We start from the raw sequence: 16,913 nt of genomic DNA on the forward strand, positions 1-16,913 counted from the left end.
ATATATTGTTTTCCAGAAATCTTTTTAAAACAGCAGATTGTCATGAAGCTTATAGACAACCATAAATACAACTTAGAGTAGAAGCTGGTCCCAGAGACAAATCCGTTTTTCCCCCTAACCTTAAGTGAGAGAAATGTAAATAACTTACTCTGGAACTGTGACTCTACGAGATATGAAACTATACATGACTTACCTTTTAGGGTAAGAATGTACAGTCAAGTTGGGGCAACTAGATTGAATAATAGAATGCAGGGCGTGGAGTCTTCCTGAGTTCATTTCTGGCCTCAGACACCTAATAGCTGTGTGACCTTGAATAAGTCACTTAACCCTATTTGCCTCAGTTTCCTCATCTGTACCATTACCTCTGATATACATTCTTGAAGGCAGACCAGACCATCTCATCATTTCCTTGTGGAGACTGTCTTTTATAAAATATACTTACTGAATGGAACTACTTCTGCAGCTCATTAAGAACAGAGGACTCATTCTCTATATCCCAGTACTTAAAAAAACTTCATCATTCCATCAAGAAGTACAATCTTATTCAAATAAGAGACCCCTTGAAAATCAGATTGGATCAGACATAGATCTGTGACTCCATCTCCAAAAGATGACAAGAATTATTAGAACAAAAATGAAAATTGAAAAAAAAAATCAGAAAATGATTTTTTCAAAAACAAATATCCTTGAAAACAGGTCAAGGGAATCATTATATACCTCAACAATAATACTGTATGAAGATATATTCTGATGGAAGTGGATTTCTTCGACAAAGAAACCTAACTCAGTTTCAATTGATCAAGGATGGACAGAAGCAGCTATACCCAAAGAAAGAACACTGGGAAATGAATATAAACTGCTTGCATTTCTGTTTTTCTTCCCAGATTATTTATACCTTCTGAATCCTTGGGTTCTGCACACATATATTATATCTAGGATATATTGTAACCTATTTAATATGTATAGGACTGCTTGCCATCTGGGGGAGGGGGGTGGAGGGAGGAGGGGAAAAATCGTAACAGAAGTGAGTGCATGGGATAATGTTGTAAAAAATTACCCTGGCATGGGTTCTGTCAATAAAAAGTTATCAAAAAAAAAGAAAAAGAAAAAAGCTCAAGGAAGGAGACCTTCAGAGTCAACAAACTAGATGAAAACCTAAACCATTAAAAAAATTATAGGAACCAAATGCTTCAAGAAATGATGATCTGAGGTACCACCTCATATTTATCATATTGGCTAAATAAGACAGAAAAGAAAAATGATAAATGTTGGAGAAGAAGGAAAATTGGAACACTGATGCATTGATGGAGGAGTTGTAAATTGATTAAACTATTCTGGAGTGCAATCTGGAACTATGCTCAAAGGGCTATAAAACTGTGCATAGTTTTTGATCTAGCAATTTCATAGTAGATCAGCCAAAGAGACCCTAAAAAAGGGAAAAGAACCAACATGTACAAAACTACAACAACTCTTTTTGTGGTGGCAAAGAATTGGAAATTGAGGGAATGGCTATAAATCAAGGAATGATTGACCAGGTTGTGATATATGAATGTAATGGAATACTATTGTGCTATAAGAAATGATGAACTGGCAGATTTCAGAAAAACATGAGCATGTCAGAACAACAATGAACTGATCCAAAGTGAAATTAGCAGAATCAGGAGAATATTGTACACAATAACAACAACATTGTGTGATGATCAACTATGACAGACTTAGCTTTTGATACAATGATCAAAAACAATTTCAAAAGACTCATGGTGGAAAATGCATATCCAGAAAAAAAATAATGAAGTTAGAATGCAGATTGAAGCATACTACTTTTACTTTTTTGATTTTTTCTTTCTCATGGTTTTCTCCTTTTCTTCTGATTCTCATTTCATAACATGACTAATGTGGAAATATGATTAATATGATTAAACATGTATAGACTACATTTAATTATTTAGTGTCTTGGGGAAATGGGAGGGAATGAAAGGAGGGAAAAAACTTAGAATTCAAAATCTTATAAAAATGAATGTTGAAAACTAATTTTACATATAATTGGAAAAATATTAAGTGTGTGTGGGGAAACAAACAAAAATCAATTAATTAATTAAAAAAGAAAAGAAAAGAAAGAAATCATAAATGAAAATTGCCCAGACCTAAAAGAATCTTAAAGCAAAGTGAAAATAGCAATAATTACCTAATAATCTCTGGAAAGAAACCCCAAAATTAAAATGACTAGGAACCTTAGCTAAAATCCAAAGCTTAGAGTATGGCAGTCAACGAGTATTTATGGGACATGGGAAAGGAAGGAGATCGGTAGAGAAAGACTTCTCACAGAAATTATGATTTGAATGAAGTCTTCTGCTTTCTGGTTTCTCTTGCCTTCTATGGTTTCTATGTTCTTTGGTCTACCAATCTTTTGATCTGTTATAATTGTTATTAATTTTAGTCTTTTCTTCAAAGGTCCACTATTTTCATTGCATTGTGGTTGGTAAATGATGTGATTTTTTTTTTTTAAGTTCTCTTCCTGACATTCTTTGAAAGACTAATTCAGTTCAATATAGTATGTATAGCATCGTCTATGACTTCAGCCTAATGTGGCTGATAGTTCCTATATTTTAAGTTTATTAGAGAGTTACAAAACAAAGTGCTAAGTAAAGTTCAGAAGGGAAAAGTCATTATAATAATCCATGAATTAGGGTAGCCTTTGTGGAGGAGATCACATCTGAGTTGAATTCAGGTTTTGTCAAGGACATTAAAAGGAGCCAGGGATGTTTAACTTGGACAAAAGAAGACTTAAGGCAAGCTGCTGCTGCTACCACTTTTGAATCTTGTTCCCCTTTCGTTCCAGTGAGATTGACATTTCTTGAGGATGAAACAGCAGAGAAATTCCATAAAAAACTGATAAAACCCAAATTGAATTGACATACATATCCAGTGAACAAGAAGGAATTAGGCTGCCTCTCTTCAAACTAGAATGACTCTGAATGAAGATCAAAAGTTCTACATCTTCAATGGCTCCCACTATGTTCATGGTATTTACCAAGATTAAGACGCTTGATTCAGATACCTTTAAAAAAGACAAAATAACATCATTCACCAGTGAAAAAGAATTTGATAACCTCACTTAAAGTGAAGTTTGAAAACAAATTGGGCATTTGACATTCATGAAGCTGATTTTGAAAATATAAAATCCTCCTTAAAAATGTAATTGAAGAAGTAGGAGATTGATTTAAGATAGTGATGAATGTCAGGAGTATGAGATAGATTTAAAAGAGCAAAGAATATTCAATTTAGTAGGAGGAATTTAGTTGATCAAGTGACCAGGAAATTGATTGGAATAATAATAAAATATGCTTATACATGATCCAACAGATCTCTAAGTGGATTTGGATCAAAAAAGCATATGTGGAGACTCTGTATGGCCTGCTTTACTGTAGGGATGTTGGACAGAACAGGTTTTTCTGGAAGGCAGCCATGATAAAGGCATTTAGGTCAGAAGCAATTTGAATTTGGGTGAGTGAAGCCTTACAAATTGTTGGAGGATTAAAATAAGAAATATGAACTGTGTGAATGCTATCTCTATTTTTAAGGGAACAAATTAGAACTCCACAAGTATATTATCCAATACAGATCAATATTTAGGCAGTCTTAATGGGAAAACATTAATGAGATAAAGTTGGAGAATGGAGGTGTTGCAGTGTTGCAAATATTATAGAAATGAGAAGATAGTTTGGGAAGGATGATCTATTTGGGCCTAATAGGAAAAAATTAACTGGCACATCCCAACATGGGGGAAAATACAAACAAATTGGAAGGAAATCTGGAGAGAACAGCTGAAGTATTGCTGAAACAGTTTGGCAAGACTTACTGTAGAAGGACAGGAGGCCATGAATTGAGTGACAGACACTTTTATCAATCTATATTCCTCTCCAGTCTTTCCAGAGCCAGTAATTCCATCCACATTAGGCTACACAATCATGATCATGAATATTTTCTGCACAAAGGTATATTTCTAAAACTTTTACAACACTTCAGTTAGAAAAAATATCCTTCCAAAATCTAGATGAACATGTTTAAAAACTTAACATAGTAGATACTGAATAAATAGGGGTTCATTTGTGCTTGGAAAGGACATGCCACAGGGTAGATGAAAGTGTTTATAGAATCAAATATATGATCATGATTAACTGTGTCATTTAGCTATATTAGCACATAACTTTACACATGTCTGACTTGGAATGACACTTGCAATTTTTTCACAGAATAAAGAAATGAATAATTTAAAAAGAACAAAATAGATTCTATTTTAACAGGTAGGAAAAAAGTTATTGATGTAGAACTTGTCTCAGCCATCTTGGTACAATAAGCTCATCAACATGTCAGAGCTAATAGAGGAAAAGGAAAACAACCTAAAAGTATAATAATGAGTATAATAAAAGTATAATAATGAGGAAAAAATGGTATGCAATTGAAACAATTTAACCCTGAACAATTAAATAAGCATTTAAAGTAGAAATGGACAACAGAAGTAACATTTACAACAACTCTAATAATTTTATCCACAAGTTTGACCAATATAAATTATTTGCAAAAAATAAAAATAAAAATAATCCCAGAGGACATCATAGTCAGCACATATCCTGACATTTGCCAAATGGAGAAAGATGATTTCCAAGGGCAAAACTAGGTTAAAATAAACTCATTTGTAAAATCTAAGAACGAATGATGGACAATTGTAAGAAGTATAATCTCAGGAAACAAGAGAGAAGTGGTAAAAGGTAAAATCAGTTAAAAGATAGCTTGGTTAAGATATGCAATTAAGAAATTTCATCTCAAGAACATTCAAAGAAGTAGCAGTTAGGTGGCGCAGTGGATAGAGCACCAGCTCTGAAGTCAGGAGAATCTAAGTTCAAATCTGATGTCAGACACTCAACACTTCCTAACTGTGTGATCCTGGGTAAATCACTTGATCCCAATTGCCTTACAAAAAAAAAAAAAATCAAACATTCAAAGATGAAAAGAGAAAGATGTCATATAGAATAAAAATGGAAATGATTTGCAAAAATTATCCTAACAAATTGTGTTTTCCATCAAAGACAGTAGAACCCTAATACCTGGACCCTACCATCATAGTATCAGATGTCCTTATAGGAAAAATAGAAATGGAACTAAAGAATAATACACAGGAAAAGCAACTGTATCAAATTGAGAATATATAGTAGATTTTAATATTGAAGGTGACAGAACTCTGAGGACTCTGATTGACTTATATAAAAATTACCTAAAAGAGATGAAAATACCAGAAGTGGAAACAATCTCAGATTTTATTAATGCAAAAAGAAATACAACTGAGAACATAAATTACTATTTACTATGTGTGTACTCTTCCATATATTCAAAAATCTGTATAAAGATCATTTTTCCAGGACATCTTTGATGAGGATATTAACAAGGGAAAAGAAATAGAAGAGAATAAGCATTTAAGATTCCTTGGAAGATATCACAAAAATAACCCTAATTAACTACATATTACAATAAAAACCAGACAAAACATAAGATGGGGAAATGTATATTCCTCAAAGATAGTTGCCACTGTAATAGAGGAGATCCAGAAGAGATTCTAGATTGAAGAGGAATTCCCTGTGGATGATGAAGTTATTCAATTGCACCCCTTGGTAAATAATGTATTGAATACGTTAAGATCCAGAATATTGCAGACCCTCCTAGAATCAATCTACAATTACTTAAAGATATTTGGTCTGTCCATTTACATGGGAAAAAACAAAAGAATGAAAATATCAATTTCCCATATTTTAACATGTATTTTGGATGGACACTCTGTGACACTTGTCCAGCAGAATGTATATTTGGATAATACAACACAAACGAGGAATTATTTGGGTTCAGAGTTGAACAGGAAAAGAGTGGGCTGGATTATTTCAAAACTCCTTTATAGACCCCACACTTTCTATGAAAGCAAAGGTCTGGTGTTTTAATGTTATTTTTTTCTGGTGTCATTATGAGAGAGTGGAACATAGGATACAACTGTCTCAGAAAAATGAAAAACAAGTTTCACACCAAGGGCAATGAAGTTCTAGAATAAGATTAGTCTCTTCAAGTTTGTGTCCAGAGGCAGTGTGATTTTTGATTGAATCATCATTCTTCCACTAGATTGGATCCAAAAGATCACTCTTTGCTCCTCGGGGTATCAATTATAAGTCGGCTATGACACCTGGCCTGAAACACTGGCTGTGGGCTACTGAGATATCAGGATATCCTCAAAATAATCTTTCTAACTCCCTGGGGTATAAGATTCTATGTCTTTACCTAAAATGAAAAAAAAAAATGAAAAAGGCAAAGGATAAATGCCTTTCTTTCAGACTTCATGGCCTCAGAAGGAAAAAGTCTTAAGGCTTTTTCCCTGGAAATATGGCATCTCGCTTGATGTTGTGAGCAAAAACGTCACTGAGATCTTTCAAGATTGACTATGACAAAAGAGGTAGAAGGCTGACAGGTGTTTTTGAGAGTCTCCTTTCACCACTTAGCTAGCAACAGAACCAGTTACAGAATGTCTACACATGGTCTACAGTCTCTTTAAGACAGCTCTTTCCTGGAGACAAGCTCCCTAGAATTTTCCAGGTGGAAAAATAGCTTTAGCAGAATAAACTGATGGGATCTGCGAGTGTGGTAGACATCTTTAATGTCTATATGCCATATGTATCTCCAAAAGAATATAAGCTCCTTAAGAGTAGGGATTGTCATTTTGTCTTTGTAACATCATTGATCTATCAATGTCCAGAACATGGTAGACACTTGATAAATTTTTGTTAAAATTAACGGGGAAAATTTTTTTTGCAGGGAATTTCTCAAATTTTCTAAAATTTTATCAAAGTCTCATTTTCAAACTATATAAAGGACAAATTCAAATGAATAAAAGTCATTCTCCAATCATTGTTGCTCATTTTTTGTTTTTGAAAAGGACCAATGATATCATGATTTTGGAATAAATTTTTTTTAAGTCAACAAACATTTATTAAGTATTTTGTCCCAAATATTATGTTAACTACTAGGGTTAAAAAAAGATAAAAACAGTCTTTGTTCCAAAGGAACTGACAGTCTAATGACTTCACATCAAACCAGGTGGGGAGAATCAGCTGCAAATACAAACTCTTTATCTCTCTATCTGAAGGCTTAAATCAGCCTACTTATTTTTGGAAAATCCAGTAAGCAAGAGAATATTTTGGCTGATTAGAGTTTTTTGAATGCGTACTCAGTTTTGACTCAAGTCAAAAGTCCTTTTCTCCACACCCCCACTATATAGTGGGGAGCCCACAGGTATCACTTCTTGAGTAATTGCACATTCTCTAAGTAGCAAACCATTTTATCCAGCATTTCCAGAAGTCCTCCATTAACCAGTCTCCTTTCTCCCCAGTTGTTTCCTAATGTTAAAGATTGACTAAATGATAATCTTTAAGATCCTTTAAAAAGAAATACTATGAAATGCTTCATGTTTACCCTCAGGAGAAAGAAGTTTGAGTGGAATTTTAGTGAAATCAAAAAGATTAGTTTTAAGGACTGAAAAAACTGGCCAAAAGCCTACTGAAACTGAAAATTTAATTCTTACCCTTCCCCTCCAACTATAATTCTGAAACAACTGGTTAAAAAATATATGTGTTTAACAGAATTACTCTGTTAAACAGCAGTGATTTTATCAGTGAGACATCTAACAATTGACTGGTATAATTTCTTTATCAATTGGATAAATTTGCTAATTTTTAAAAAATTATAATAACTTTTTATTGACAGAACCCATGCCAGGGTAGTTTTTTTACAACATTATCCCTTGCACTCACTTCTGTTCCGATTTTTCCCTTCCCTTCCTCCCCACCCCCCCCCCAGATGGCAAGCAATCCTATATATGTTAAATATGTCACAGTATATCCTAGATACAATATATGTGTGCAGAACCGAACAGTTCTCTTGTTGCACAGGGAGAACTGGAGTCAGAAGGTAGAAATAACCTGGTAAGAAAAACAAAAATGCAAACAGTTTACATTCATTTCCCAGTGTTCTTTCTTTGGGTGTAGCTGCTTCTGTCCATCATTGATCAGTTGGAACTGAATTAGGTCTCTTTGTCAAAGAAATCCACTTCCATCAGAATACATCCTCATACAGTATTGTTGTTGAAGTATATAATGATCTCCTGGTTCTGCTCATTTCACTTAGCATCAGTTCATGTAAGTCTTTCCAAGCCTCTCTGCATTCATCCTGTTGGTCATTTCTTAGATTTTGGAGTAAATTAAGGGATTCTGGGTGATAATTTGACTTGAGTGTGAATTGGATTTTCGTGAGACAGAGTTGTGCAAAACTATCAGCAACAGAATCATTAAACTCTAGTAGCAGGACAAAAGTTCCACATCACCTACTTTACTTACACCTTTACTTTACACTTACATCATCTCTCTAACTCCCCAATTGATAAATGGCTAGAGGACATGTCGTTTTCAAAGAAAGAAAGCTATCAATATCCATATTTAAAATGTTCCAAAACACTAATAATTAGAGAAATGCAAATTAAAGTAACTAAGATCCTAACTCACACTTGCCAAATAAGTAAAGTTGGCAAAAAATGAAAATAATAAATATTGAGAATTGCTGTGGGAAAACAATTATTACTCTTTTAATGAAGCTTTGAAGTGGGCCAGCCACTCTGGAAAGCAATTTGGAACCATGCATACCCTTTGATCCAAAAATAGGACTATCATGTCTCTATTTCCAAAAGATCAAGCATGAAAAAAAGGACCCATATTTTATTTCCTACCAGCTGCATTTATTGGCCTGGACCCCATTATGATTATGTTCTTTGGAAATCTCATCAAGATTGCATTAACCTTGATACTGACCCCTTTTCAGTAATTCAGTACCTGCTTTCCCTACAATTGGATGGCTAGAGGGCAAATCACAGAACTCCTCCAAGAACCTTCATTTGAAAAGGGCTCCTATACCAGCTATTTTTTTATTTTCCACCAATTTATACTTCTAGGACTGGACTCAACCATGTCTCCATAATATATTCTTTCCCTGGGTCCTGGGTTTTCAGCTTTCTTTTGTATAGTGCTCTTCTCTGTTAGATTAGATTAGCTCTTTGAGGGACTTTCTTATTTTTATTTGTAATTTCAGAGTTAAGCACAATGTCTGGCACATAGCTGATGTTTCAAATGTTTACTGACTGATAAAGACTTGGATAAGGACAAAACTCTTATTATTGAACCAAAGAACTAGAAGCTGAGAGAGAGTCTGTCTACTGGGAATAGCTAAACAAATTATGGGATGTGCACACACGTGTGATATAATATTATTGTACCATCAGAAATGACAAAAGGGATAATTTCAAAGAAACCTGGGGACATGTGTATGAAATGATACCAAGTGAAGTAAGCTGAACCAGGAAAACAATTTATACACTAACAATATTGTAAAAACAACAATTTTGAAAGGCTTAAGAACTCTGACCAATGTAATGACTAATCACAATTCCATAGGACTAATAATGGAACTCTTCTGACAGAGAGAAATAATGAATTCGAGATATAGAATAAGACATACATTTTTTGTTATGGCCAAGTGGGAATTTGTCTTGTTTGGCCTTACATATTTATTTGTTGAAAAATAAATGTTCTTTTTTTTTTCCTAAATAGAAAGGAGGATAGTGAGGGAGAAAAAAATTGCTTGTTAGTTGAACAAAATATTTTTAAATAAATAAATGTTTAATTCATCAAGGTTAAAAAAGATTTAAAATAATTTAGTCTAGACATTTTTTAAAGGATTTTCATATGTAAGAAAGATCAACATATTGCTAATTGAACTGAACCAGGCAGAAGTTAGAGAAAAGCATGTTTTAGCTCAATATAAAAATTAACTTCTGTGATTCAGACTTGTGATACAGATTGTGTAGAGTGAGTTCCATGCAACTGGAGATCTTCAAATAGAGACTGAATGGTTGTTTGGAAGGAATGTTGTAAGGGGGGGTTCCCACAGGGGGCTTAGATTAGATGGTATTTTGCTGCCAACATTAAAGTGTTGTGATTGATTTGTAACTGGGATAAAAGCTTAAGGAAAATGTTATATAAACTTCATGGCAGTCTTCACTGATGATGACAAATCAAGTAACCTATTATGCAACAGAGTTTTATAAAAAATTGTGTCCCAGGAAATTCCCCTAAAAGAAGCTCCCCAGTGAATTCCCACCATTAACCATTCCATTGCCATCATTAGGAGCATCAGGACCTTTTCCTCTTCTAGTTGACCTGTAGGGTCCCTTCCCTACTGTGTCATTTAGTATACAGCATACATACTAAGTGAATTAGACTATGAGTACTTTAATAGGTCTCACATGAATCCCACAGTGTTATAAAAATCGCACTGACTCTGGAATGAGAAGACCTAATTTCATATATAGCCTCTGGTAAATAACAACCTTTGTACATCCCTCCACACATCTCTTGTCTTGTTCTAGGGCCCCAAGGGTCCTCAAACTACGGCCTGCGGCCAGATGCAGCAGCTGAGGACATTTATCCTCCTCACCCAGGGCTATGAAGTTTCTTTATTCAAAGGCCCACAAAACAAAGTTTTTGTTTTTACTATAATCTGGCCCTCCAACAGTCTGAGGGACAGTGAACTGGCCCCCTATTTAAAAAGTTTGAGGACCCCTGTAATCTAGACCTTCTGGGGAACCAGTTCAATCTACACTATGCTTTACTTTCTAATTCCTTGCTCCCTTGTCCTGTTACTGATTACTCCTTGCCAAACCTCAATCTCAAACCTCAAAGTGGATTACTTCCACTATTCATCACCTTCATTCTTACTCACATGTTACTGAATCAAATTAGAAGAAGCCACAAATCCATGCTGATTGGGTCTATTGCAAATTTACATAATATAAACTCAATTGAGCCCTCATGTCAGTAAGACAATTCTTTACCCATTATTAAAAAAATGCCATCCATTTCCAGAAAAAGAACTGATGAACTCCAGTGCAAATTAAAGCACTTTTTTTCTTATGTATGTCTATGTGTTTTGCAAGATAGATAATATAAAAATATGTGTGATGGTGATAAGATCTAAATCTTATCCTTCTTCAAGAAGCCCAAGTGATCCCTCCTTCCACCCTCTCAGCTGAAGACCTTACTTTATATTCACTAGAACAAAATTTTTGAGGCCTTCTATTAAAAGTGCCTTCTCCTTTTCTGCTCCTTGTCTTATATCCCTCTGACATCTCATCTTCATCTTTAACTCCAGCCTCTAATAAAAAAATGACCCTTCTCCTTGCCTAGGCCAATCCCGTTACACACATATTACACACATCTCTTTTCTTATGCCTCCTTTAGCAGATTGCTCTTCCCTTCCTCTGTACTCTCTGATTTTCAGTCTTCCCCTATCAACTGGCTCCTTTCCTGCTGCATACAATTAAGTTCATGTCTCCCTCAGCCTCAAAAAATCCTGACTTGATCCAACCATCTCTTTTAGTTCTCATCCTGTATCTCTTCTCTTCTCAATTAAACTCCTTTCGAAAGTTTTCTATCTTAGATGCTTCTGCTTACTGTCCTCCCACTCTCTTCTAAACCCACTTCAGTCTGACTCCCAATGTCATCATGTAACTACAACTACCCTTTTCAAAGTTACCAATTATCTCTTAATTTCCAAATCTGATAGCTTGCTTAATCCTTCTGATCTCCCTTAAGAATTGGACATTGCTGGGCATCCTCTCCTAGATACTCTCTCCTTTCTGAGAGTCCTATTGATCTCTCTTGCATCTCCTCCTTCCTATTTGATTATTCTTTCTCTGTCTCCCTTGCTGAGACTTTTCCAGAATGCTGTCCCTAATTATATTTTAGAGTTCTATTTTGGGTCCTCTTCTCTCTGTACTCTTAAGATCATTTCCCATGACTTCAATTTTCATCTCTAAAAAGACGATTCCCAAATCTTTATATCTATCCCTATTTTCTCTCTTGGACTCTAGTCCACTATCACCACATGCAAATCGAACAATTCAAACTGGATGTCTCATAAACATATAAACTTAACCTGTCTTATTATATTTCTTCTCAGATACTTCCCCTCATACTTATGTGGAACACTACCAAACCTCCTATCACTCAGCTTCTTCCTCCAATCTTTGTTCTCATTTACCATCCATATCCAATTAGCTGTCAAGTCTTCTTGGTTCTTCCTTTACAATATTTATTGTTTATGTCCTCTATGCATACAACTAGCATCCTAGTTCTGATCCCTATCACTTTCCCCTTATACTTGTATAATTGTCTTTTATTTGATCTCCCTGTTTCAATTATCTCCCCACTCTAATCCATCTTCTACACATCTACCAAAGTTATTTTTCCAAGAGCCATGTCCATGTTATTTCCTTGTTTGATAAATTTCAAGCACTCTATTACCTTTAGGATCAAATACAACAAAAATTTGAAAATTAAGATTTTTGAAAACTGGACACCTCACATTTTATTTCTTCCTATACTCTAGGAACTAACAGAACCAATTCACTTGTTATTCCTCAAATAAGGCACTACATCTCTCATTCATCCCTTTGACTAATGTCCCCATACTTTGAATGTTCTTTCCCTATTTTTTCCTTGACAAAGATACTATAGTGGTTTGCCATTTTCTTCTTTAGTGGTTTAAGGCAAATAGGGATAAATAACTTGTCCAGGATCACATGGTTTTTGTTTTGAGGCCAGATTTGAACTCAGGTTTTTCTGAATCCAGGTCTAATGATGAGCCACTTAGCTGCCTTTCTCTTTACTTCTCTGTTCTTGACACCACTAGCTTCATTAAAACTCAAATCAAATGCCACTTTCTGTAGGATGCTTTCCTAATCCACTCAACAACACAGCCATCTGCTTTATGCCTACTTTCCTTCTACTTTTGAAATGCCTATTTATTTACATGTCCCCTCACCCATTCATATGTAAGATTCTAGAAACAGCAACACAACTGAAAAGTAGCCCTCACTAATATAGATCAAGAAATTACCACATACTGAAAGACAAATTCTTTCCCATCACCTTTTAAGGACTTCAAGTGCTGTACAGTCATTCTCAATACAGTAAGTTTGTCCAGTTTGCGGGCCGTGGGATTGCACTGGGGGATCATAGCGGATAGTTCTTCAATTAAGTTATTCATTTTATCTCTTCTCCGTTTTTCTGTCTGACTGTGAGCTTCTCTGAAAACAAAAAGAAGAATTTCATTTAAGTATAAGATTCAAAAGACTCCAGTGACTGATGCAAGAATTATCTTAGAGGATAACACCAGAAAGTAGATCTATTTAACCTTTCCTTTTCCCTTGCGATATTTGACCAATAGGATCATGGAATCATATATTTAGAGAGAGTAAGGCCATGGAATCAAATTCCCTTATTTTACAAATGGGGAAATTGAAGCACAGACAGGTGAAGTGGCCTGATCAGGGTCACACAGCAATTAAGTATCTGAGGTAAGATCTAGCTCAGGTCTTGCAGATTCAAAGTCCAGTGCTCTATTCACTACTCCAGGCTGTGGATAAAAATTTCTTTGGATTTCTATAAACTAATGAAATTCTTTTTTACCTTTTTTCTTTCCATTCCCATATTCTTCTACACATTAATTCTCAAGTAGATTAGGCTTTTCCACTGCATTTGTCAGTGTTTTATATTCAAATGGAAATTAATGACCACTAGGTTATTGACATGGGAAGTTAGAAGGAGCAGTGAATAGAGTGAAAGGCCTGGAGTCAAGAATAACTGCGTTCAAATCCAGTCTCAGACACTAACTAGTTGTGTGACACTGACCAAGTCCCTTAACCTTTTGCTGACTCAGTTTCCTCATCTATAAAATGGGCATAAAAATAGCACCCACCTTTCAGGATTTTTGTAAGGACCAAATAATTATAAAGCTTTTAGCAGAGTGCTTTGGCACATAGTAGGTACTCTATAAATGTTAGGAAGAGGATGATGAGGATGAGGATGGAAGTGAAAGTTCAAAATGGGTTCTAGTAATCTCTGATATAAGAATGCTTTTTACCAAAGTAGATCAATTAGATTGTTTTAGTGAATGGGTGGAGCATAGAGAGTTTCTCCTGGTCACATAGTTAATATCCAAAGCAGGATCAATAGAAGTCTTCCTGACTCCAAGGTTAATTATCCACTACATCAGAATTATCAAATACTCAAAGCTGCAACACTTCCAAGTGCTGCCAGAATTAAATTAAAATGCACTTGGGAAATATTTAATAAAATAAATAAAATATGATGGAATGCAGATATTAACCTATAGTTTTCTCAGTCGATATTTAGCCAACAATGATCCTTTTAGACTGTATAATGGCCCCTAGTTCTATTTAATTCTGAATTTTCACTACACCATTAATGCATTAGTAGCTTTTCAGTTGTGTCTAACTCCATGATGTCTTTTTGGGTTTTCTTGGCAAAGATGATAGATTTACCATTTCTTTCTGCAGCTCATTTCATAGATGAAGAATCTGAGGCAAACAGGGTTAAGGAATTTGTTCAGAGTGATACAATTAATAAATGTCTAAGACCAGATTTGAACTCAGGGATATAAGTTTTTCTTACTCAACTCTGGGCAGTCTATGCCTCCTGATTGCCACTACACTATGTACTTCTCAGTACTTGTATATCTCACTCAAATTCAAAGCCTTCATTATCAGATAATTTCTGAATTGAAAATACTGTTATTATCTTTATGGCTGTCAATTATTGAATCTTCTCTTTGCTTTTGAAAGATTATGAATTGGCCATAACATAAAATAGGCCCAGAAACTAGACAACAGGTTTATAGAACAGGACTAAGATAATTAATTGCTTTGAGAAGAAAGTTTGGGACAAACTGCTTCTGAGTTTTGCTTCTCAGTTCTGCTTTTTCTGTCTGAGGTCCACTAATCATGGGAAGTAGTCAACCAAAAAGATTTAAGAGAGATTTCATCAAAGAAAGATTAATCAACCAGTTTGTAAATTACTAGGGCCATGGCTTTTTCCGCTCCCTATTTCTGGACCATTTAGTTTATTAGCAAATCCATCAAAAAGTGGGCAAAATGGAGAGGAAACACAATGGAAATGACTCAGCACTGCCAGTTAATAGTTATAATACAATTGGTTAAAGATTTGATGGAAGAAAAGGTCAAAACTATTGACCAAAATAATGACTCAATAATGTAGTATATGAGAATTTTAGTTATCTTTCCATGAATATTTAAAGCTAGCTATATAACCTGGATCTGTTTTCCACTATAATTTCCAAATTATAACACAATTTAAAGAGCTGTACAAATTAAAAAAAAATCAGCATTGATTATTCAAGCTGAAATGATAGCTAGAATAATCAAGAAGAGTAGCAAATAACAGGAAACCATCACTACGCAGTATTTTTTTTTCTTAACAAGAAGGCAATTCATTTCTGACAACTTCCAAGAACATCAACTAAAGACTGTTCATTAAAAACAAATATTACTAAAACATCAACCAACTCACATATTAATGTACCTGAAGGACTTCATTTTCACTTGTTCACCATCTTCCATTCTACAAGAGAATAGGATAAAACATGAAACTATAGAGAAAAATATTTCTTTCATATTAGTTTAAGAAGAGAAATCAAATATCCAGTGTCATGAAATCACTTTTAAGTAATCTGAATCCTCCTAAATCCTTGGTTATAGAAGTCATGACCTGGCACACAGAACTCTCAATATACCATCACTTGTAGGAATGACCCTCCAATGAATACTGCCATAAACTCTCTAATCCCTTTTCAGAGATAAAGATAATATTACGACTTACCTATCTTATCTACATGTAAAATTTAGCAATTTTTCTTTTTAAGTAAATCTCTTATCAAACTTTCCTTTTGGCTCCTTAAATCCCAAGAAATCTTTTAAGACTATAGTTACTAGGAAGGGTAGAAGTAATTTCTAGAGGTAAAGTGGCAAAAATGGTATTGATCAATAAAATAAAATTTAATATCCACAGAGCTTTGTGCTATCATAGTAAGAAGGAAAACTAGAGTGAGGAAAGAAAGTTTTCATAGAAAAAGTTAAAAGAGGGTTTAAATGCTAATTTCATAAACATCATATTATATACATTTTGTTGTTCAGCCATTTTTTTCAACCTTGTTTGCTCTTAGTGACCCCATTTGGAGTTTTCTTTGGAAAGATATTGGAGTTGTTTGCTATTTCCTTCTCCAGCTCATTTTACAGATGATGAACAGAGGCAAACCAGGTTAAATGATTTGCTCAGGGTCACACACAGAAAAATTTGAATTTAGGTGTTCCTCATTCTAGGACCTATGCGTCACCTAGCTTCCTATTCATACATACATACATACACAATATGCATACATAATATATACTGTATATATGTGCATGTATATCTATTATGTGTTTATATGTATGTATGTGTATATATTTATACATATGTATGTATGTATATATAATAAATTATCAATCACTTTCACATACAGAGATTGACCAAAAAATAATATTTAATCTAATGATAAATATATTGACCCACAGAATGATCTGAACATAAAATAAATCACTAGGCAAATAAGAATTTTAATTAAAAAATTAAATTATGGTCTCTACTTCTATAGCATCGGTGGTGAATTGGTTCAGTTACTAATGCTCCTATCCATCAGAAATGTAAACATTAGAATACTAATTAATATGAAGTGAATTAAACTTTTTTCAGCATTAACATTTTATCTGTGATGTGACGAATAAAATTTAATCAATCAGTAAGCATTTATTAAGTGCCTACTATGTGTTAGGCACTGGAGATAAAAAATCAAACAATCTCTACTTGCAAGGGAAGTAACAGTATCTTCTGATAAAGGTATTCTTAAAGAAATAATTA

At 34.3% G+C, this 16,913-nt stretch overlaps 1 protein-coding gene across 1 annotated transcript in view; it reads right to left on the minus strand.

Annotated features, from left to right (window-relative positions):
• BMAL2 (basic helix-loop-helix ARNT like 2) overlaps window positions 1–16,913 on the minus strand; it is an 89,241-nt gene that overhangs the window by 41,532 nt on the left and 30,796 nt on the right. Inside the window, exons 3-4 of the mRNA XM_052000969.1 lie at window positions 15,543–15,581; window positions 13,071–13,228 (exon numbers count right to left, since the gene is read on the minus strand). Of these exons, the coding sequence (XP_051856929.1) occupies window positions 13,071–13,228; window positions 15,543–15,581 (197 nt within the window). The remainder of the gene's footprint in view (window positions 1–13,070; window positions 13,229–15,542; window positions 15,582–16,913) is intronic.

Source organism: Antechinus flavipes, chromosome 5 (genome assembly GCF_016432865.1).
Source record: "Antechinus flavipes isolate AdamAnt ecotype Samford, QLD, Australia chromosome 5, AdamAnt_v2, whole genome shotgun sequence".
In the NCBI taxonomy this organism is placed as follows: domain Eukaryota; kingdom Metazoa; phylum Chordata; class Mammalia; order Dasyuromorphia; family Dasyuridae; genus Antechinus; species Antechinus flavipes.